Source organism: Psittacula echo (genome assembly GCF_963264785.1).
Source record: "Psittacula echo genome assembly, chromosome: 5".
In the NCBI taxonomy this organism is placed as follows: Eukaryota; Metazoa; Chordata; class Aves; order Psittaciformes; family Psittacidae; genus Psittacula; species Psittacula echo.
In genome coordinates, this window is record NC_137739.1 from 4,961,006 (window position 1) to 4,985,786 (window position 24,781).

The window sequence follows — 24,781 nt, forward strand, 5'->3', positions numbered from 1 at the left end:
GCCTCTTCCCCTCTAGGTAATCCCGATTATCTCAGCCACAGCTAAAGAGAGAGCTGGCAATTTTCCAGTAGAGCTGTTGTTTGGCTTCTCTCATGACACTGGTTTTTAGTCCTTCAAGAGCTCAGATGCTTGCCAGTCTGGACAAACATCACCGAGATAACCCTGCTGTTATAAAAGGTGAGGTGAGCTCCTGCTTACCAAAGAGATTCTCGTAAACACCAGAACAAGGGACTTGGCTCAGTGCAGGCGTAAAAACAAACTTTGGCTCTGACTTCAAAAGCCTCGGAGTTTAAAAAGCAGTTATGAGGCAACCTCCTTTGTGCGCGAGCGGGGATGGTAGTGCCTGTTTCTGCAGGAGGGTGGGATGTGCTGCCTGTTCCAGGGGCATATTTGCAGGAGGCTTTGTAAGCCCAGTGTGGTTCAGTGGTGGCAGGCCCTCGGAAAAGGGCATCCCACTCCCGATGTTCAGATCCTGCCTCCCCTGGTGGGAATGAAGCTGATGGAAATGGAGGTATAGGGAGGAAAGGAAACATCTTACTCTGCTTTCTGTCTTTACTGCAACACTTGTGTCACTCCTTGGGCTTTCCTCTGCCCGTCCTCTGGCCAGGGGCAGTGTGGCAGATGCACAGAGCATCACTCTGCTGAGACATGGTGTGGCTGGGACGAGTAATCAGCTTAGAGCTATGTGCTGGAAAGAGGTCTCAACCAGCCCTTTTCCCATCATTTGGACTCTTGACAAGTCAGCATCCACAGGACAGGCTGCGTGGCCGGCTGCACTTTGTATCTGCTGGCCCCAAATGCTTTGAATTGTCCCTTCTTACAGAGAAAGCAACAGAAACTTTGGACTGCTTTGTTTTCCCCATCTCACAGCACATCCCAGGTCCCAGAAGCTCCTAATTCATTTCCATGATGCCAGATCCAGGACACTCACACACCCCAGGGACCAGGGATTGCCAACAGCACAGTGCTAGCCAGCCAGTATCCAAAACACCTCTCCTGGAGACATTTTCTTATGCCCTGCAATTTATCATCTTGGTAAATGTCCTGGTATCTGCCATCTCAGAAGCAGAAGACCTATTCTGGAAAGGTGCATCCATGAGGTCTAGTGTGTTTGGTTGGATAAGATCTAGGTGAAGTTTGACACAAGGTAGTATCTTGTATTAGACTGATGGATAAATCAGGCAGAACTCTGAAGCTGTGTGTGCAGCTCCTCTCTGCAGCTCAGGTTGCTGAAGATTTAGGGGAAGATCAGTTCAAGTCCCTGTAGACAAATCCTTTTCCAAGTGTCCTGTATTCTTGGATGAACATCAACATCTGTATGAGAAGGGCAGATGAAACCACCAGCTCATGGAAGAGAGCTGAAGGGTGAGAGCTCTTGCTCCCTTGCAGCACCCAGGCAGCAGTCATGCCTGCTGGGAACAGACGTGAGGACCATGAACTTCTTAGAAGAGACAATATACAACCCTCTTTGTGTCAGACATGATGTCCCCAGGCATTAAGTGGGGTAAATGAGATCAGAAAACCCTCTAATGTGGCCACACCATTGTCCTTTGCGCAAGAGTGGGGAGCTGGGGCAGAGTGCTTGCAGTGATTTGTTCCCCTCGCACTGGTCGCTGGCAGGAAGAACACAGGTTTTTCCTATTATAACTTAGTCATGGGACTAATAAAGCCTCTTTAATCTTTGTTTGTCGCTTGTATGCACACACGCACACAAAGCTCAGAGCTAAAGTGCAGAGGGAGTCAGCACCTGGCGAAGTCATTATTGGCCAATTTAATTTCTTTCTAACCTGAAGCTGAGGATTAAAAACTGCAAACCTCTGCCAAGAGAAAAACTTTGCCCATGTGGGAGGAATGGCTGTGATGGAGGTGTGTGGAATGGAGAGGGAAACTGAGGCAGAAAAGGGTGCAAACTGCTCTGTACAAAAGTGGGATGGTCTGGTGGGGTGCACTGGGAGCTCTCGCCATGCCAAGGTGCATCCTGAGGTGTGTTATGGGGCCAAGGTGTGGATGGGAAGGGGGGAACACCATATCCCCATGCGCTGCTTCCTCTTGCAGGGAATGGAAATACATGTATCAGTGAAACCAAATTCCTAGATACACACTGCAGCAGCTCCTGGAGATGTCTAACATGGACCTTCCCAAGCGTGCCTGAGCTGGACCCAAAACTGCCCGGGTGTTACTTAAAACCTGTGTCCAGACTAATTAGTTTAATGGAAAGTGGAGCTGCTCTGAACTCCCTCTCCCCTCACCCAGATGCAGGGCCCCTACCTCTTTATTTCAGACATCCCATCAATAAGGCTGTTGCAATAAAACCTTATCAACCCATAAAGCGCACCCTCCTGATTGCCTGTTCCCAGGGCAAAGCTGTGATAAGGAGTTCAAATACAGGGAGCAGCACAGACAGCTCAACAGCAAAGGCACTTTAGGGAGGTCCTACGTAAACAACAGGCTGTGCGTTCAACAAGGAGCTGAGAGGATGGCACCCATCCTTACATTGGCATTGCGCACATGAGGCATGATGGAGAAGGGGAAGGTGTCCCATGGGTGATACACTTGGGTCAGCATCCCTGTTTGAGCTTTTGATCCCACCAGGATTCTGTCCATGGACACCAGGGTGAATGCGGTCGGCAGCGACCAAGCATGGGACTGAGAGAGGCAGGGGGTTACCTGAGGGAATCCCGTGCGGCACAGTCCGGTAAAACATTTTCTTTTCCATTTTTTTTCAGATTTATTGTGGAATAACACATAAAGCTCAGGAAATATTACTCAGATATTTGTGGAGTCGGGGCTGGTGCGCTCACATCTGATGGCAGCTTCCTCGTGTCCTTTCTCTGAGCCTGGAAAGATCAACCCATCCGAAAGCAAAATACTTCAGTGACATGTTTTTTCACAGCTTGTTTTCACGCCTGGATGGGAAAGCCTGAGGCTGTCAGGGTTTAAATCCAGCCAGCCTGCTGCGGGCTGGCAGCTGGAGGCACCTGCCACAGCATGCAGGAGTCCTTCACCTTGTCTCCTAAATGCTCTCTACGGAAGTTCCATGGCAGTCAATGTGGGAGATGATGTGTCCCAGGCTCCTTTTAAATACTTCGTATGATCTGAATGTTCATTCCAGCCCAAAGTTGTGTCCCTTGGTATCCACACATTTGATCTTATCCTGCTTTCGACTATTGGCTTTGGAAACCCTCTCCCACCTCAACCCTGATGTTGAGGGATACCATGATCCATCAGGTAAAACTTTTCAATACATAATGCCAAAATAAATAGCATTCAATAAGCAAAGAGAGCTTCCCCACCCTGTCTGCATAAGCAATGTTTCCAGTCCCTGAATCACTTCTGGGTTCTTTTCCTGGACACTCCCAATGTGCCATCCCTAATCCTTGGCAAGGGGACACTAGAGCTGGGGACACTGCTCTCCGTGCTCCCACCCCACTGCCACAGCAAATAAAACCTCCATCCACCACATCCGAGGATGGTGGTTGCCTTCATGGCTGCTGCATTACATCAGGGATATAGTCAGTTACTACAGTACTTTGCAAGCACAAATCTGGGGACCCTGGGAGCCTGGAGCACCTCTGATGTGTCACAAAAATGTTATTAGAGGTTGCCCCACTAAAACAAGCCTAAACCCCATGGTGCTCTATGGCTTTCACGTGCTTTGTTTCCCAAGACAAAGAGGTTACCCCATCCTATAAATACCACCTTCCCTTTTTGTTCCTAGACTCTCCATGTGGTTGTACTAAAAGAGGCAGTTTTGGCTTGCACCAAGCTGAATGATCTGGCTTATTTTGTAACAGCCATTTACAAATGTTTTCAGAAGGGTCTTATTTTTTCAGCAAACAGGTAAAACTGGGGAGGATCCAGAACCAACTCCACTGGAAAGGCGGCTGCACGACCACAATTCCCCAGGGCAGCTGCATCTCCCAGCTCATAGCCAGCATCATTTGCCCTCCCATCAGGTGAGCCGTGATGGTTTTATATCATTAGTGTTTATCAATCAATCAATCTAAGCAGTAGACTCCACTCCAGCTCCATTTGTACCATGGCCAAATGCCAAGTCAAACCACACAACCAAGGCTGTTGCGTTGACAACATCATCTTTATCAACCCGAGTCCAAGCCTTGTAGAAATGAAGAAGTTAGCAGAGATCTATTTTCATCATTTTCTAGGATTGGCATCGGTTACACCCCCTCCTTTAATTAACTACACATTGCTTTGTATTAAAAGCCATCTCAGTATTCCAGCTGTGATGGATGCCAAGCTGGCAGCCTCTGAATAACCCGAGGGGCCTCATTGCTCTTTCCAAAATACAGGCTTCTTTCTAGGCCTCCTCCCACCCTGGATATCGGAGCAGGCTTTGGGTCTGGGAGACCAAAACACCCATGCTGCCCTTCACATCATAGTGCCATATACCTGTGATAAGGTGATGGGCACTGGTGAGCACTGGTGGGACCACCTCCAGGCATGGTCCCTGTGGAGCAGGACCCAGAGGCATGTGATAGCATGAACAGGGTCTCACTGGGATTTTCCCAACTCTTTTCCTTTGTGAATAGAGTGAGGATTTGAACTCAGCCCTTCCCAAGTGCCGCTATGGAGCATTAATCCAACAGGGTGCCTCTGTTTCCATGACCCTGTTTCCACCCTCAGCGTTACACTCCACTCCAGCTCCATGAGCTGTTCCAGATGTTTTGGAAACCCCCTCACAGTTTGGTTAAAGCTAAAGCTAATTTCTCCCAGCAGCCAGATCTAAAGGAGGAGGAGGAGAAGCAGAGGATATGAGGAGCAGAGCCATGGTCGAACAAGCTCTCCCCAGGCTACGATCCACATTAAGTACAAAACAGGATTGATGAAGTGCTGATGCAGGTCAGAGCTACCTCTGATCACTCTTGGAGATGGAGGCTGAAACCCTGCAGCCCCTCTCCTTTCCCATCCATGGGAGCTTTATCCCTGACTGTGGCAAATGGGCATCTCCCTCTGTGCCTGCTCCCTAGCCCTAGGGGGCTGGAATCCTGCCATCAGCCATGGCAGGAGTGGGAAAGATGGATATAGCGCATTGTGGAGTTACAGCTCTGTCCTCAGCTCCTGAGCGCGCCTTGGCTTCTCCTGAGCTGCTACTGAGATGCAGATGTGGCTTCAACCCCACTTCCCAGAGCAGGAAAATTGCAGTCAAGGTGTGGATAGGTCTCGGTTGAGCCTTCGGCAGATTAAGCCCTTTGCAAGGCACGTGGCATACACCCACGCCATGCTCTTGCTGCCAGTTCATATCCCTTCCTCCTGCTGAAATCTTGCGCTCACAAATGCTTCATTTATAAAGCATCCCTTCACCTCCCTGCTGAAATTCTCACACCCTGCCCAGCTCTATCCATAACTGTACAGAAGCAGATTACGTATAAATCCAGCACCAGAAATAGAGAGGGACTGAATCAGCAGCCTGGATCCAGCCTCCACCCAAGTCAGGAGTCACTGGAAGCTGGACCTGTCTCCAGACTTTGTGGCTAGAGCCCATCTGCAAACTCTAAAAGCCAGAATGAAAATAAAGATGAAACCAAATAACATGGCATCTCCTCGCCTTGACCACAGGCTCCCTGGGGCAGGGACTGTCTTTGTGTTTGTCTCAAGAAGAACAATTTTACTGTCTGCAAAAGAAGAGCTGGAGCGGGGTCAGGGATTCTCATTGAGGGAAGGGGCAGAGAGGAGCAGATCTCCCAAGGGGGAGCTGCGTTCTTTGCTCCTCCAGCTCCAGAGGAGCAGACAGCCAGCAACAAACGTGGCTGTAGGGAAGGATACACTTCCCCTTCTTCATTCCTCAGCATCACCATGTGCTCCAGAATCTCCAACAAATATGGTACCATCGGGTACCACCTCCTTGGCTTCCAGGGCACCATCTTGGCATCTCCCAGGCTCCAAGATGTGACAGCAAGGCAGTTATTCCCGGTGCCACCCTCTACAATGGCCTGGGAAGAGGATGGAGGGAAGCCAGGCAAAGGAGGCAGGCATTTGGTTAAAAGCACCTCCCAGCCCATTAAGCAGGTCAGGAGACTGATGCCTCTGGTAGGGAGTTTGGTCCTTTCCAACTGAAACAGGACATCAGCCCTGGGACACGAAGAGTTGCAATTTAGCAACTTGAACTTGTATCTCTTGGTTTGAGCTATCCTGGTCACACCAGGAAAGAAATGCAGTCGGTTCCCTAAATGGGAGGAAGGTTTTTGTCATCGTCGTCATTTTTCTAGTTTCAGTCTTTGTCAGCAGCCCTTCCTCTTCCTCCCTGCTCTCCGAAATAGCTGCATCCTCCTCCCCAGCTGCATCTCGCATGTTGCTGCAACACCCGGCACTTCTCCTCAGCCACCAGCCCTGTGTAGCAAAGATCAGAGCCCACATGAAAAGGACCAGGTCTCCAGGCTCAGGGGTTTGTTGATTTGGTGGCCTGTGGCACATGTGTATGGGGTCTTGCTGGATCTGGTACCCTTTGGATGTGTGTCAGGTCCTGCCAGGCTGAAAATGCACTTCTCACCACTCACCTCGCATGTGTCATCCCACCCAGAGGCTGGGATGGGGAGTGGACCCTGCCTCCCCTCTGCAAACATCACAGTCCCTTTATGCCACTGATGCAGCAGGGCAGATGACAGCCTGGTGCTGGAGGGTTTGTGACACCAATGGCCTTATTATTTTTCTCCTCTTTTGAACCTTTTCATCCTCCTTTGGTGCTTTTTGACATCTGAACCCAAACTGGACCTTCTCTAGGACCCAGCCTGTAGGACAGTTGATGGGGATATCAAACACAGACATGGGAAGATTTGTACAACGCCAGCACCCCAGTAGGACTCCTTATGTTAATATATTTCAATTACAAATGGTGGAAAGGCAGGGCAAATCCTGATGTCCCCAAACCAGAGCTGTCCTTGTAAAATCAGCTATCCCAGCACATGGGATACACCTGTGTCTGGCTGCTCCATGAATCTCAGAGCATCCCCAAAACCCTGCAGGTCACTTCCCTCCAATTACAGGCTTCCTTCTCCTCTGTGTCTTCTCGAAACCTACCTGCAGGCATGAGGCTGAGGCTCCAACCCACTTCTTGGTCCCTGGGGGAGGAATCCAGGCTTTGATAGGCGAAGCATGGCCAGCCTGTGCCATGCTCAGGCACGTTGCCATGCGTTCTCTCTGGTCAAGGAGCTGGCCTGAAGCTTGCAGGGGAGAGCATCATCAAGAGATGGTCTTGCTGTTACTTGTGTTCACAGCCAGTACAGGAGCAGAGCATGCTGCCAAGCTGCAGCCCCTCTAGTGATGTGCCTTCCCCTCCTCTTGAGTTTTGGGGCAGTAAATCACTCAGTATAGAAAAAGAGCTGCTCAAAGCCTGGCCCTTGGAGACTAACCTCACCTGGGAAGCCACTGGGAAACACTTCTGAACTGGCAAGAGTTTGCAGTGAGGGGATGGGGGATTGAGGGGGATTCAGCAGTGCTGATGATGCTCCCCAGGAACCAAGGATTCAATGTAAATGAGCAGGGAGAGTTCACATGTACCCCTCCTCCTCCTGAGGATCTGTCATTGCTTTAGCTCTGAGCCAGAGACCACCATGGAAGGACACGCAGTACACCCACACTGACTCTGAGGAGCACGGCGAGGCCCAGCGCCAGCTCTCCTCCTCCCCCATTAATCATCAGGAAGAGGGAGACAGATGTCTCCCCAGGGAGTTTGGAAGGTATCACCAAGGAGCAGGATAAATCAGGTCCCTGCATATACAACAGGGCAATTATTTACAGATGATCAAATATTTGCTCTATGAACCCCAGGCAGTAAACAATTGCCCGTGCCAGGTCGCGTGTTTGCCTTCTGCCTGCCTGCACCTCGCAGTGCTGAGCAGGAGTGATGGGTGAGCCGTGCCCCAAACCCACCACTCCTTTCCAGCTGGTGAGGGCAATGGGACCTGCTTTGATGCAGCTTTACCACCTTCTCCATGGGGAACTGAGCAAGAAATGATGACGTCCTGGTTCACAATGACTGGCTGGATAATGATGTGGCAGGTATGGATACCCACTGGCTGGGATGTGCTGGCTGCAGCAACGTTTGTCTTGCAGCACATGTAATGGCCCTGAGCCAAGGAAGTAGGGGTAGATACAACCTGAGCTCAACTGCTCTCTCTGCCTAATGCCTTTCACCTCTGCCTCAGTTTCTGGCTGGAGCCTGGCCATCCCCATGACTTGAGTAGAGTCAAGGTGGCAGCAAGCAACGCCTTGTGGGGATGCCCATATAAGAGCAAATTCAAGCTCCAGATCATAAACTGAACCCTCCTCTTTCATTTACTCATCTGACCCGGCGGTGCTGGAGCTGATAATGTTGGTTTCCTTTTAAGCAGAGTCTAGTCATAAATAAAATAAACCAGGCGTGCTTTGTGTTTCCACTGCCCTGCCTTTCATCCCTGCTCCTCAAAGCCGCGCAAAGGGAAGTCCTGAGCGGCAAGCAGGAGATGTGCAGGGACAACAGAAGCTCTGGGCTTGGCCTCAGTTGCACTTGTGCCGGTTCATGGGACAAGTGGGATGGGGGTGGGATCACCTTCTCCTTTTATCTGCATGGGGAAAGGGTGTAATGGGAGGCAGAGATTTTGCTTGTAGTGATTCACATTCACGGCACTGACCAGGACCAGATCAGGCTCCTTTCCCCACTTAGTGGACAGCAAGCATAAAACCAGATTTCATACCTGAACGGCTGCTGAGAGAGAGAACATACCCTCCCTTTCCCTAGCACTGGGAGGATGATGGGACCTGCTAACAAGCAGTCAAAAGATTGAAGATATGACAGATTTCTGGCCTCAGAAGCCATCAGCACCAAGGCCATTCCCAGCAGCTTGTTAGTGGAGCTGACACTCCAATGAGGTGCAGGAAGCTCAGTCAACACCAGGCAGTGCGTGCCGGGGTGTTAGCATCTCCCTGTTTCTCTTGCCACCTTACGGGGTGTGATGTTTTCTTTCTCTGACAAGCTGCCTGGGGATGTTTAGGCTGAGTGGCTGCAAGGGACTCCTTCTGCCAGGCATGTTGTGAGAGACAGAAGTCTCCTCAGAGCAGGTTTGAGAGGTGCAGGCTGCAGGGCTGATCCGCATCCCACAGCATAGCAGGTGTTGCATCAGGCTCTTCTAGAGTTAGACCTATGTGTGAGTTTTTGGATGCTTATCATTTATCGTAGAGATTTGCCTGGAGTCTCCAGCCCTCTTCTGGCCAGTCCAGTAAAGCACAGCAAGGGAAGACTGCAGAAATAGATACCCAAGTCTGCTGCACTGAGGTTTAACTCAAAAGGGTTGTAGCCACAAACAGTCCCCCTCTCCAGCACTAAGCCTGGAGGAGCACTCACACCATCCAGCCTAGCATAGAACAAGATGAGAGGTCTCCGGATGTTGACTGTAGACAACAGCACTGGAGAGAGCTTCCAACCAGGAGCAGGGAGCTAATGCAGAGCTGTAGGTCTGGGGGAAAGGGAATCAGGGTGAGCTGGCAAAGCAACGTGCCAAAACCCTTCCCAGAGTAACACATTCCCGAGGCGGTGTGACTGCAGCAGAGGGCTGACTCCTGATTGCATGGGGGAGCTTTAGGAATTCCCTGGAGAAACTGGAATGGCTGTGGAGGAGGTATAAATACTGCCAAGCGACAGATAAGCAAGTCTGGAGAAGACTCACACAGAGGCGTGTGATGGGGAAAGCACAGCCCCTGGTTTGGTCTGGTGGGGAAGGCTCTGGGAGACCCACATGGTTTTGGGGTAACCAAAGAGAAGGAGCTGAGCCTGCCTGCAGCACACAGGCAATGCCCAGAGGCTCTGCTTGCACCCAGGCTATTGTTTCATTATATCTTTCTTTCTGCAAAGCTATTGTCCTCAAACAAAGAGCATGGGAGGTTAGGAAAGACATTGAATCCCTCTGGCTCCAGAGGTGGAGGAAAAGACCTGCATCCTTGGGTTGGAGGAGGGAGTCATGGTGCTTTCCCCAGACAGGTAATGGGTGGTGGCTGGATGGGGATGCTCAAAGCAAGAAAAAGCAAGGGACTTTGCTATGGCATCATTTGCAGCCTCATTGTTGTGCCCAGCCTGGCAGGTTGTTAGAGCCCACCACTAAAAATACATCATTTCTCAGCTTAATATAAAGTTATTCCACAAGACTGCAAGGCTGGAGGCCCCTGGGCTAGCCCTAAGAGAGTTAGCCAAGAGTGACTTCAAGGGGATCTCAGTTCTGGCTGCATCCCTGTGTCCACATCCACTCTGCTATGGCCATCAGGTACCAAAGCAGCTCTGCAAGTCCATGGGCAGCACAGGAGCACTGGGCTGGCTTGTTTGCATTGGTGTATTTAAGGGATGTGGGTTGATTTGTGACCACAGGCCTCCAGTAGGTATATACTGCTGAGGTCAAGTGGATGCTATATATGTGTGTGAGTACACATGTGGGTGAATATTAACTGGAGACAGGGCTGTGAAATAATGTCTGAGGACACATACAGCAATATAAGGCAGGCATGGGCACAGCCAGCTCTGTGTGCTGATGTTCCCAGCTGGCAGAACAAGGCAGATATGGGACAGATATTTTACCAGCCACTCACATTGGGGCTCGACTGAGTTAATCATGGGATGGACACCTCTTTCCTACATGAGCTCACAGTAAAACCAAAGTAGGTGTCAGATACTGGAGCATCACTTGGTGAGTGAACTTCAAAGGCAGGCAGTGCTCAAGGAGAGGACCGATATAGGGAGTGTTCAGGTCCTGAAAATCCAGGCTGTGTGTTTGGAGACCTCTAGAGACCAATGGAAATAATCACAGGTCTAGAAACGCACCCGGTGCAGCACAGGGGAGCCTTGCATGAAAATTCCCATGGGAAGCAGAGTGCTGAGCTCCTCACTGGGTATTTCTGCCACTTTGTTTGTGGGACAAACAGCAGCACATGCTTGAGGAAAGGTGCAAATGCTTGATGGTTGTATGAGCAAATGGCTGGCAAATGTATAAGCAGGTCTGCTAATGCCTCCCCTGCAGTTAACCAAACCATTCTTTCCTATGCTAGACTCCCTCCACCTCAGCCTGTATCTGCCTTTTCTGTATCCCAGTGGCAGACAATCAGCATGTGTGAGATTTTTCCATCCATCACCAAAGAGAAGGAACAGTTATGACATTGAGAACTACCCCCCCAGTGCTGCCTCCAGCATCTGAGATTTACACGTATTTACAGACCCTTTCTCCTTGCTAAACAGGCAGATGTGATGATAGCTTCTGAGCAGTAGCACAAAGGCAAACAAAAGTGCACTTGTAAAACCAGTTGGTATTTGGGCACCATGTACTGGTGAAACACTTGAGTTTGCATTTTTCCCAAGCAACCTTTCTTGCTCTCACTGAGATGCCAACAGGAAGCAAAGCCTTGAATTTTGGGAAGTGCTGAGTATCTCAGATGTTGCTCTCCCCAAAACTGGAGCAATCTAAACTCCCCTTCCTTCCTTGAGAGTTTTCCCATCTCTCCAAACCTGCCTTCACTGACTGTTGTTGTTCTCCCACAGGGCAGGCCTATGGCTCCCAGTGCAGCTTGGCCTGGTGCAGCTTTTTGCATCAGGGAAGCAAATTCCATGCCTGTTGCTGGAACCAGTGGAAACTGGAAGGAGTCTCGGTGTGGCTGGGACATCACACTGCCAGGTCAGACTGTGCACAGATTCGTGACAAGCATAAAATCATATAGAAATCATAAAGAGCTACAACAGCTTCTCTAGAGGTCATGACTCACGCTGGTTTCTGCACTATGTGGGTGAGATGCGGCCTCTGGGCAAGGAAAGGAGATGGCATTTGTCCCACCATGGCTTGATGTACTCTGTTATCCTACTGCACTGTGACCTGGCCTGCAGTGCCCAAGCCTTCCCCAGTGCACTGATTTCATTAGCAGAGTTATGATAAACCTGGCACAGTTATTTAGCTTGCAGCTCACACCTCTCCTATGTGCAGGACTGCAATGCAGTCTGGTTTTGTCCAGCATCCCACAAGCGGTCCCTTCTCCCTGCAGTCCTTTGCCTGGCTGAGAGGAGAAACAACCAGGGAGGGATGATTTAAGGGTGAAAGCACAACTTCGGGTTCAGGCCATTAGTAGGGGAGACATATGGCCGGGCACATTGGAGAGGCCAATGTCCAGCATCCTATGGTAGCCCAAGGAGGGATGGGTGGGATGTCCCTGGCCCTGGCACCACCACCTCAGCACCTCTGCTGCTGGCTCACGGCTCCTTTGCACGTCCCAATGCTGCCATCTGTAGCACAGAGCTCTGCTCCACTGCTCCCTGGCACAGAGCAAGGAGACCGCGGCAGAGCTCAGCTTCACAAGCTTCAGTTCTGTGGGAGTCCAAATGGGCAAATCCCAGCTGGGACTTGGCTTTTTCAGCCCTGAGAGAGGCTGTTGGCTTCTACGTCCACTGGATTGCATTTCTAATCATCTGCCAAGGGCACCAGAGCCTGGGATAGCAGCTCTCATTCCGCTTATCTGCTGGAAATAGAATAAACACATTAAGTAACATCAGCACTGCTGCCCATACAGAGGGGAAGTTTTAACCATGAAAGCCATGAAGTCCTGTAGGACCAGCCGGGAAGTGCTGCAGCCTCCTGTGCATGCAGGGATGGGGCCAGCATCTGGTTTTAAGGAAGGGGTGCACCCATCTCTCCCTTCCCTGGCTCGCTTCACCCAGCTGTACATGCTGACTGTCAGTCTGAAAATCCCCATCACTGAAATTCATTTCATCGCTGCTCATTTCTTGGTGCTTTTCCATGACAGGAAATATCGGACAAAGGCTCCCAAATCCCTGTATTGTCCCCAGTGCGGAAAGGAAGCGCAGAGCTGGGGCGTGCTGAGCTCAGCATAGCAGCATCCCGAGTCTCACCAACACCAGCGTGCTGCGAGGTGGAAAAGCAGCTCTGACAGAGCTGGCATCAGCTTGTTTCAGGCCAGGCTGTGACCCAGAGAGAGTGAACAGAAAGAAAACAGGGAGAAAAAGGCGTCTCTGATGGTCAGGGTGAAGATGAGCCCCTTCAGAGCCACCTCCCCTCTCTCTGGACCTTGCAGTTGATGGGACTCTCAGTATCTCTTGAGCTTTGGGAGTCCCCATCCATCCTTCCTTCATGCATTACACACAGATCACAGTGTGAATGCCTGTCTGCCCATCATTGCTGCACGCCAGCTCCATCACTCACAGCTCAGGATTGCCTGATCACCGCTGCCTTTGTGCAGGCAGCAGCACGGCTGGATTAGCCCTGCACGCATGAGCAGGCTGACCCCGCTGGGCAGGCAGCAGGATTTACTGCTCCCCATGTCCCAGCCCACTCTGAAAAGCAAGACCTCAGCTCCTGTTGGTGCTAATCCCCACACATGTGGGCTCCAGGCTGGTGGCCTCTATATAGACCCTGCAGGCCATGCACCCCAGGTCGGTCTGCAGGACGAGGACAGGCAAGAGGATGGCATTGAGGGTAAGTGTTGAAGACAGGATCTGGTACAGCCTGGTCTGTCTGAGGGGTGAAGGCATGGGGTTAAACAGGGGGTGAAGGAAAGTGGCACAGATAAGAGCAAGAAAGGTACAAATCCCGAAAGACGTGGGGATGCTACTTGTGGCATTGTCCTATTGCAGTCTGGTCCAGGCTGTTGCAAAACTGTGAGCTTCATGGCTCTCAATAAAGGGCAATAGGACAGATGTTTCATCTTGGATATACTATGGCTGGTGTGGGTTAATGCTGCAGCACTTCTGGCTGGGAGGGTTTGAGCTGAGGCTAAATTCCAACCAATGCTTTGCCATCCGTCCCTGCTGGGACAGCCAGCAGCAAAGAGGGAACTGCTGTTTCCTGTGTTCATGGTGTGTCTTTCGCTGGGCTTGTTACAGTGACGACAAGCCAAGAATCAAGGCAAGGTGAATCTGGGTGCTGCCATCACCACTGGTTCAGAGAAGGAACATCAGCTCCATCAGCTCTCTGTGTTTCACAGGGGTGAACACTGGTGTGGTCAGAGCCTTTAAACAACCATGTGCAGGTTCCCAAAACTGCCCTCCAAGAGTAGGCAGGCACAAGGGCATGAGGGTGGCCATGGTCATGCCTCACCTCCTGCCTAAAAACATACATATCCTGAAAACACATTGGAAAATGAGGCATCATGGCAGAAACAGGTAGGGAAAGGCTGTGGAGATGCCAAGGCTGGAAAGATCTTTTCAGTGCAAGCAATAGGTTTGGGAGAGAGGGATGATCAGAAATGCAGGATCATTAGAATGCTAAAAAAAGCAGGGTGAAATGACCAAGCACTTGTTATTAAAATGAGTTATTTAATAAAACTATGTATTATTAAAAAAAAAAATAACATTTTCTAGGTCATTTTGTGCCAGTTTAAACTTGGAGATGGGGGAAATAGGTGGAATGGGGGATCAGGCAGGAGCTTATGGGAAGAGCCCCCCATGCAGTGCTTGATGACGGCAGGCTGGTTGCACCCACTCCTTATCTTTCACACCCTGCTTCGAAGCATCACAAAGTTTTCTGCTTCAGATTTCATATTGCCCAGGCGGGCAAAGGAGCAGTCTTTGTGCCCTGCTGACAATGAAGGCATCCAGGTTCTTCTTCAATATTTGCTTCCTGATCCCACCCAGCTCTTCACAAAAGACCTCAGGGACAGCAAATCCCACTTCATCCCCTGGATGTTGGAGCAACTTCATTTCTTATCAATTTAGAGCCCCTGAGATTGTATAGAAGTGAGAAAAAGGCAGGGGAAGAAAGTACCTGAATGGGAACGGGGAAGAAAGGAGAAAACGATGATAGGATGAGAAAGATGGAGTATAAGGAATAAATGGGGCTGTGCACCTCTCCCACCTTACCATGCTTCACCATCACCTCCTTGTCGGCAGTTCGAGGCCCTGTACCCAGAGGGGATGTGTCCCGGCTGGAGCGTCGTGGTCAAGGGTGAGACCAGTTCCAGCACAAGCATGTAAGGACACTGCTTGCAGCAATCCCAGCTCACAAGAGCCAGCATCATCGCTCCATCTCCTCTTTCTCTCCCTGTCTCAGGTTTGAAATCAACTTGCTCTGTGATCCTGGAGACCAAATCGCTCTCCACTTTAATCCTCGCTTCTCCAGCTCCAGGATCGTCTGCAACTCCTTCCTTGCCAACCACTGGGGGAAGGAAGAGGTTAATAACACCTTCCCCTTCAAAGCAAAGGAGTCATTCCAGGTAAACCCCCCATCACCCCATAGATGTCCTCAGTGATGGAACAGGAATGACCCAGCCAATACTGGGGTCCTCCTCACAGATATAGCCCTGCTTTTCCTGCAGCACTATACCAAGTAGCATCCCCTTTCTGGCTGTCTCATGTTAGTATTTCTGTTGTACCCTGATTTACTGCTGATTTACACTGAATTCTGGCACAGACACACAGAGCTCCAGCAGTAATTCTTGGATGCTCCATCTGTTTTCAATTTAGGCTTTGCTTTATCGCCAGTTTCTGTTACCATGAAGCAAAGAACACAGCTATTCTCTCTCTTTTCCCAAAACTGGGGTGAGCAGTGTGTATGTCAGCTCTGGCAGGGTTCTACTGGGTTGCAGATGCAAACATCCATATCCAGGCACTCACAGACATGATGGCAGCAAGGTCCAGTGAGGACATGTGGCCACATGGTGGACCTAACACAGTCTCTCTTTCAGGTTGAAATCTACTCTGACCAGGACTATTTCCACATTTTCATTGATGAAAACAAAATCTTGCAGTACAAGCATCGGCAGAAACGGCTTTCATCCATCACCAAGCTGCAGATTCTCAATGATATTGCCATTTCTTCAGTGGAAATCACCAAACGAGGCTTTTACTAGAGACTGGAGTTGGGACAGCCTCACAGACCGTTCCTGCTTAAGCTCTTGATCTAGCCAAGGGACCATCTCCTCCCTTTTTCCACCCAACACACACCATCATTAGCCAGCGAGATAGCTACACGTGTGTTCTTATAGTGGAAGCAATGGTCATTCCCACTGCATGTCACTAAGACAGCACCAAGCCATGTCACTGACTGTAGCCCAGATCATCAAAGACCTTCTGCCTTCATGCCTTAGGGTACACGATGGGCTTTGTAGGTCTTTGCTGTTGGACAGCCTGACAGATCACCACAGCACACAGACATCTGCCTTGAGTAGTAGCCTGGACACCTGGAATGTTGCCCTAGAAGTTGTAGGTGTGAGTTAGCACTAGCCCTCAGCTTGCCACATGGTTGAAGATGTAATGGGTACAGATGTTAGGAATGGAAAAGCCCATTTGTTTCCAGGAGCTGGGTAAAAATGCTACCAATATTTGCCAATGAAATAAAACGTGGAAATCCCTGCTGAGACATCCCTCACTGGGCAGATCAATCAGGTTTTTCATTCCCTGCAAAGCTACAGGCACTTGGCATGAACAAGGGCTGGTGACTGGGCAGGACACAGGCTGAGAGCCGCTTGCTTTTGGCACTGGGAAAATGCTGCCTTTTTGCTTTATGGGCTAGCACAACATGAAGGTCCCTTGCAGGGAGATCAGGGTGTTAAGATCCAACTTGCAAGGTATTTCCAGAGGTTACTTTCACCAGTTGAGGAATGTTTGCTCAGCCTGAGTCCTGCTGACTCCAGGCTTCTTAGACGGACCCTGAGAAAAGGGTAAAAGCTTAAACAGACCCAATAAAAAGGGTCAGAAAATGGTAAAAGCTTAAATAGACGCATAAAAGCACATGGTCCCTTCATCATGCACCAAAAATGCAGCTGGACTCCAAACAAAAGTAAATCAGGGTCTAGAAATTGCGATAAGTTTGGAATGAACAAAAGTGCCATTATCCCTGTGGATAGCCTCTGGCTTTGCTTTGCTTTCTTGTTTTCTTTTCTCCTTCCTCATAGTTGTCTTTCAAAACAACCCACATGTCCCTCGCACCCTCTTCTCTTTTCCACCCTCTTCCTTGGAGCTCAACCCATCCCTGACTCTTTGGCTTGGCCACAGCAGGCTTAAAGATGTTATTTTTACTTTGTTTTAATTACACGCATCATAAGAAGCATAATGTCACAGTGTTAAAATCTGACCAGCAACTCACTCAAAAAATGCAATTACAGTTGCCCCCAAAACACTCCTTTGTTCCTCAGACATAAGGCAGACCACATTCCTGATGCAAAAGGCAAAGATGATCCCGCCTTGCCAGTCTTTCCATCAAGGAGAAATCACTTGGTAAGAAGTCAGCCCTGATCCATCCTTGCCTTTGGGTGAGATCTCTGAAAGTCACAGCACTGTTCAGCCTTTTCTCAATGCTGAAATTGGCCATTCCCAACTCTTCCCTCTATTTATAGTTTCAAGGACTTATGAGGAAGAGGTGACTGCATAGCCAACCACAACACATGATGCCACAGAGCTGATATTTGTGAGTCTGCTTAAAGTTTATAATGTTTTTCCAGACTATAAAGAACCCTAAGTGGAAACCATCCTGTCCTCATGGCAAAGAGTGCACCAGGAACATAAAATGGTCCCAGATGGTACCTCCTCCCTCCAAACAGAACAGAAAACACTGTTTGGAGATGGCCACAGTCTTGGGTGCAAGTCAGGAAGCTGAAGATGGTGAAATTTCCTCTGGTCTGGAATAAATCCATCAGAACAGGGACAAAAGGGTTGGCTCAGATTCTGGTTGTCGTGATGCAACTCAGGGGTTCAACAACTTCACTCTTATGGCCATCCCTTCAGTAAAACAGGCATAAACAGACCAAGCAGGCCCACTGGGATCTCTGTGTCATACATCTGATAACGCTGAACCGCATTTGAGAGAAAAATGTTCCTTTTGTTCTTTGGGAGTTGATGGGTCAGTTCTCATGGAAGAAAAGTGATTAAATCATTTGTAAGGGTAATACTTTGTACTTATATGGCTGCAGACTCCATCTGTAGCCACTGCTGCAGAAACACAGTGTGATTCCATTGTCCTCCAGAAGCGGACACGAAAAACGAGGCAGCGGCAGAGATTATGTGCTGATTCCTGAACACGTTCCCCCGAGCTCCTGTCAGCAGCTGATCTCACTCCATAACCATCTGCACCAAGAGAGCCCAATCTCTCCCGACACATCCACAGCACTGCTGTTAGCTTCAGGATTTTATCTGCTGCCTCCTCCAGCCAAAACACTCCCAAGGGTGAAGGGGTCATCAGAGCAAGAGAGGTCTAGGGTGCTGCAGAGCATCTCTGGGAGGAAAACTCCAGGGCTGGCTGTTTATATATAGCTCTTCAGCACAGTTTTATGGAGAATGAGAGATGCCCCCCGAGACTGTGATCCTCATCTGCTCCTTAAGGAGAAACTCCGGAGGAGAATGAAACCCTGCAATTGCGATGGTCGATTACACTCTCAAGAGGGGGGTTGGCACATTAGGCTTGCACAGAGGCTGGTATTGAGGCAATCAAAGGGAGCAAATAAATCCTTCTTCCAAGTTTTAACCAGTCTTCCCATTTATGACCCTGGGCTTGTAACTGGGGAGGGAACTGATGGAGACAAGCTCCTGCCCAAGGGTGATTTCTGAAGGGGAGGAGACCTTTTGAAGGGGAAGGAGCAGAGGCAGCTGGGGGCACAGCTCTAGCATTTCACTGCCCAGCCTAAAGGCTAAGCTTGGTATTTTTGCTGTGAACAAGTACAGGACAAGGACCAGGCTGAAACACTTCCAGAGAGAGCAATTACCATAGGATGGGACCATCCTAGGCAGGATCTGCCTATAAAGCAGCAGCTGCTGCCATTAAAGCTTACACAGACCAGAGAGGAACACCTGAGAGAGATGTCCCTCAGGAGACAAAGCTGACAGGTGGTGACCTCCCATATGGGCTCTTCCCCTTTCCCACTGATTCTCCTCGTTTGGGCTGGATCTGTGGGTCTCAATGAAACACTCTGGCTTGTCCCTAGATCAAGGAGTGGAAAAATCATGCTTGTAATCCATTGTGCAAAGACTCCAACGGCCAAGGTCCCCTCTGGCAGTGTCAGTGCTGCAAACGTCCTGAGGAGCCTCTATTGATGCCTGATCAGAGAGTGCTCCTTGGTACCACTGACACTGTGGGCAGTCATCGCATACCCCAGCAGCAAGCACCAGCAGTTCCCTCACAGGCTGGTAAGCAAACAGCTCCCACGTCAGTGACAATCACATCAGCAGGGCAGCAGCCTGCAGACATTGGACTGAGTGACACTGTCTCTGCCAGCCTTAGCAAGGGACAATTGAATATCAGACACCGGGCCTGGCCTTGAGATAGGAAAGACGGTGGGAAAAAGCACAAGGATTTGTTGCCAGTGTGGAAGACTTCTAGGAAAGCACAAAAAAGGGGGAAATGTGCAGGTTGCATCTGACTCATAATCACTTTCTTTCATCAGAATTCAGCGCTGGAGTTGTAGCTACTTACATCTCGCTAGAGGGCAGCTCTGGTGAAGAAACACAGAAAGAAAGCAGCTATTAACCATTTAACTAACAATTCCATTTCTCCTCCCATTTCAATGATGGATAGCAGCTGAACTGCAGCAGAGATCTTCACCTCCCCACTGATCCTAAGCAACTGCAATGTGGTGCAGCTCAGCGACCATGGACCAATGACTGTGGCATCTCTGGTTTCCCACATCTCCTATGGCTTCTGCTTTCCCAGCACCTTGCCACAGAAATAGCTGTTGAAAGTGCAGACCTTATCAGCAATGACTTTCTTCCTTGCACCTCTGAGCCCTTATGCAAGAGGCTGCTTAGTCAAGAACATGGGCTGTCAAACTCTGTGAATGCTCAGAAGCCACACAAATTCGCTGGCAGGACTGAGGAACACAAAGGGCAAATGTTCAGCCTTTTTCAGAAGGGTATGACAGAAAGAAATTAACACCACACAAGAAGAAAGGAGGAGTAAGTCTCAGTTCTGGCTGGGAAGAGGCATTTCTGAGGCACCAGGCAGCCCCAGATTGCAATGGAAAGGAGTCTCTGCAGGCAAGCAGAGAGATGTTTCCTTTATTGCATTTAAAGAGAGCTTTATAAGCCATTTTGACTCACAGCGTCTCCAACCAGAGCCAGCTCAGGCAGGAAAGTATCACTCCCATTCCTGTCCTTACATGCATGGTAGCAGGTACCAGCTGCAGACATTAAATGCAGGCTGGAGAAGGATTATTTAAGGAAAGGAAGGATCTGCTCTAGAGGCTGAAGAATTGGAAGCTGATGGTATCACTTTGGCAGCTGTGTTATTGTGTATCACCTAAGGAAAGAGCAACAGAAATTAACCTGATGCCCAAGTTTACTAGCCCTCCAGTTCTACAGTCTGTTCAAGACCCTCTTGCCAAAGCTAGATGCAATCTATCATGTCATTCCTTCAAGCTATATAAACACAGCTAGCCAAACCTCTGACTTTCTCAAAGCACAAGACACAGTTTACGGAGATCAGGACGCTTTTGCTGCACCATCATACCATTGTAAGCTGTCTGGGTCTTATAAAGCACTTTAAAACCATACAGGTCCAAGTAAACTAAAAAGGGAAGGAATTATCATAACACCCTTGTGCAGGTAAGGAAACCAAGGCACATGCAGGAAAGCAGCAGAGCAGAAAAAGGAGTGAACGGGATGCTTTTGCCTCCAGCCTGGCGCTCTCATCATACAGCTCCTGGCCTGGCCATATAACCATACGCATGCTTGGATTGGACTTCCCATGATCTATCAGATGTTGCCCCAAGCTTTAATGAGCTACCAGGCTGCAGCACAGCCCAGGTCACACAGACCAGCCAGCCCCTTGTCTTAAATGAGGGAGCAGAGCTTTGCTGGGCATCTCAGCCCCAAGGGGTTTTCCATCTGTCCATAGGTAGCATCACTGTGGTCTCAGCTCCTAAACAGCATTTTCCTGGCTTGTTTCATGTTCCAGCTCAGACAACAACCAAAGAGCCACCAATGTCCCTTCCTTAATATTCAAGCTGTCCAAAGAAAGGCTTAACAATATTTGTGTGAATTATTGCACAAAAAGCTTGCTGGTTTCAAACATCAGGAGCAAGACTGGGATGCAGCTATTTTACCTTCTAACCTCTGCCTTTATGCTGAACTCCATCTACCGTCAGCTTTCATTTCCTATAGCTGCTCTGTGCTGTGAGCACATGCTGGAAACAAAGACAGATGTGGTCAGTGGAGAGGGCAGTGATTGTACTTCCAGTAAATTGCCCAAGTCTTTCCAGATGAGTCACTGCACAGAGAAGTGAGGCATTATTACTAGAGAGAAAAAGTTCGGTACTGTTCCTGACCAAGTTTAGCAGCCTGTCAAGGCCTCTGCCTGCCTGGTGTTCTATAGCTCTATTTGTGGAGATTCCTTCTAAAAGGGTGCCCAAAATAAATAGCAGCTCACAGTTTGTTTTTCTTACCTGGCAAAACATTAAGCAGGCTGCTGGAGAGCATTCAGACTCAGCACCACTTCTCCCCCTGACTCCCAGCTGATTCCCTCTTGAATCCACAGAGCAGAAATCCCAAGGATTTCCTGATTAGGAGTATAAAACATAAGAAAGTTTATTAAAAAACACATAACACTTGACCACCAAGCCCTTGTTGCAAATGTGCTCTTGTGCTAATTCCTATTACAACCTGAACCCAGGAGCATTCGCTTTGTGACAGCCACCGACAAAGCATCACCTAGGGTTAGAGTAAATAATGTTGCTCAGAGAGACAGGCTCTCTCCTATTGTATTCTCTCCAATCTTTATCTCCTCCCTGACAGAGGCAGACAGGGGCCCTGAAAGTGCTTTTTCTCAGAGCCTTTCCTTCCTGCCTCTCTACTCTTCCTCTGCAGCTGGGAAAAGGCAAACAGTGGCAAATTTAAAGCCCTTGTCAGAGACTTCCCCCAGATGGCAGTCAGCTGATGCAACTAGAAAGCTTTCTCATCTAGAAAGCCCTTTATTAGCCCATTGCACCTGGGTAGAGAGCACCAGGGAAGCAATATTGTTATGCTGACCTTGCAGCGTGTAGCTAGGATAGAGCACCGACTGCCCTAGCAGCCCCTTGTTTTATCTGCCTCTCTTCTCACTAACATCAGTGGCAAACTGCTTAGACCACTAGAGTTATAACAAGATGAAAAGGAGCCCCACAGACCTGGTCAAACCACCAGATTTCCTCAATTACCAAATCTACTTGATTTGGGCTTTGCTTTCAGGCTAGTTCTAAGTATTTCTTCTGAGGGTTGGTGGTGCCTGTTTCAATCCAGAGGGCGAGCCTGCCACATGAAAGATAGACACAGAGGAAATCCCACTATTGCTTCAGCTGCTCCCAGATCACAGTTCACAGGAGAGAAGGGCTATTAGACAGCCACTTTGTGTGTCAGCTGCCACCCCTGCTAAGTCCTGGTTTCTTTAAACTTCTTGCCTTGGTGCTCAGCATCACTTCAAAACCTTGCCTCTAAATTCATGCAATGAATTAAGGCCCCACAGCACTGATTCCTCCTTTGAAAACTCACTTTGTTATGCAATACATCTCCATTTAGTGACTCTCCTTTTAACCAGACAGGGTCCACTTCACTTGGCACGGTCCTGGTTTTAAGCAGGGACCCTGCAGAAGCATGTTCAGACCTGCGCTCCCTGCCCTGCTCCTTGCCTGCACTACTGCACAAACCAAAAGCAAAGGTATCTGAAAGACGTATTTCAATCACACTGATGCCAAAATGGTGTTTCATTGTCCTTGAACAAGTGAACATCATATCAGACAAATTCTTCTGTACAAAATCATCTTTTTATTTCAGCCACTACATTTCCGGAGCACTCAATCTAAGAGGTTTCCAATAAAAATGAGAGAAAATAAGGAATTTGGCACATATCTGTTTATGAAAACAGGCATCAGTGAACATTCTCAGGCATTAAAATGCACACATTCTCCATTTAAAATTCTCCAAAGGACACTTGTAATAGCTTAAACGTTTCACTCTATGACTGAGGGGGAAGAATAGTGGCAGAAGAAAGATTTTCACTCTCATAAAAGTAATTACAAACAACAAACATCAATTCCCAGATGTTTTTTGTTTGTTATTTTATTGTCAAAGCATCTGAAGTGCACTTGGCATCTTCTGTGTATTGTCTTTGGCTGTGCGCAGCCTTGTCCTCTTATCTCCTCCTGGATTCACAGCTCCGTCAATGCACTGACATCAGCGAATGCCACGCCAGAGCTATGACGAGGACCTGGACTGTGGTGCCAGAACTAGCTTGTGTGCACTCAGAAACGGCAGTATCAGAGCGGCAATGGCATGGGAACGGAGCTGCCACCAGCAGAGGGAGCGGCAAAGCTGGCTCTGAGGTCCCTCGAACTGATGGCACCCAGGATATGGGGATTTTGTTGCTAAGAAGGATGGACATCTTTTTTGTCCAATAAAAGTTTGCAAATGGTGATGCTGTTGCTCTTTCCTCATGGCAAGACTCAGAGAGACAGATTTCAGTATTACTCCTGTTTATACTAAGCATTAGAAATGCTCATATAGACCCTCAACAGTTGCATTGGCCACTGGGTCCCTAGGAGGGGAAAGAGCCTACACAGCAGAAGGGCAGATGCAAGGGCTCTGGAAGTCTCCCTTATCCCATGGTCCTCCCATCTCCATGTCATCAATCAGAAGCGGGAGAGGCAGAAGGGGTAAGTGACGATGAAGGTGGGGTTTATCCAGGGCAGTCCAACCAGCACCTATCTGCTGGGCAAGCATGGGGTGGAAGAAAGCAGCTATGTCCTCAAAACAGGCCTTTAAGTCAAGCTATGGCAGCTGAGACACATCAGGCATGTCAGGATATGCAGAGGAAGAAAGCTAAGAATGCAAAGTGCCCTTCAGTAGGGTGCCAGCCTCCACACAGGGTCAAAGATGCAGCTCCTCTGGAGGCTGTGCACTAGCAGGGAGTGTGAGCATTGTCCCCTTGTACTCACCAGGGAGAAGAGTCTGAGTGGGGAAAGCACATGAGCTGCTGTAAGCAGATGCACAAGTGGAGGAATTCTTCCACCTTCACGCTCTCAAGGTGCACCTGGTCATCAGCACAAGCTGGAAAAGCCTCAGGGTTTCCAGAACTAGCACCCATCTTGGGCCTGGGACAGGCAGACTCTCACTGCAGCTGTCTGACACCCGGCTTGTGCTGCAGCGGGAGCAGGGAGGTTGTGCTGAGACAGCTCTGCTAAATTTACTCTGCCCTGGGACTCCGATGTGCAGAGGGCAGAGCAGGTTTGGCAGCCGAGGCGGGCTTGGGAGCTGTTGTGAGTGTTCCTGAGGCTCTGGCAAAGGCCCAAAGTGGCTGACTCACTGCTCCTCTCGGGTCAGTTCTTCACAACTGTGACTCCTGTGGGTTATTTCTGATGTACATCACAGTCCAGTCCATTTTCCTTGCTGGTGAAGGATGGCTCCTGTCTCCTGTGGGCTGTATTTAGCTTCTACTCCAAAGCTGTTCCGTTAAGTGGGGAACTGATGTGAAAAGGGCATGGCATTTATTTTTGTTGGAGATTCCCCATCCTGAGTTATCCGGTGACTTTGAACCTGTTGGAATCAATGAACTCATTATAATCAATGGCCCTGTCTTCTATATCAGCTGGACACAGCATGAAGATTTGTCATTCGCCGGTAGAGATGAGTTGGCACCTATGAGTTGTGCCAATGGAAGTAAAAGCAGATTCATTGTAATTATATCGAACCTGTGATCAACTTAGTAGTCTAGTCAAGTACTTCAAGCCCTGAAGGTTCCTTAGCAGTAAATCATGCAGGTTACAAATAAAGTGCATGGGGCAGAAAAGAGAAAGAAGTTAACTGCATTTATTAGCTTGCACGTTTGGAAGGCAACTGCCTGAACAAAATGTG

General features: G+C 49.2%; 1 protein-coding gene across 1 annotated transcript in view; it reads left to right on the plus strand.

Moving 5' to 3' along the window:
• GRIFIN (galectin-related inter-fiber protein) overlaps positions 1–15,822 on the plus strand; it is a gene marked incomplete at both ends in the record, with an annotated part of 39,318 nt that extends 23,496 nt beyond the window's left edge. The window contains 3 exons of the mRNA XM_080620220.1: positions 14,864–14,943; positions 15,024–15,186; positions 15,658–15,822. Coding sequence (XP_080476346.1) covers positions 14,864–14,943; positions 15,024–15,186; positions 15,658–15,822 — 408 coding nt within the window. The remainder of the gene's footprint in view (positions 1–14,863; positions 14,944–15,023; positions 15,187–15,657) is intronic.
• Between the last annotated feature and the right edge of the window lie 8,959 nt (positions 15,823–24,781).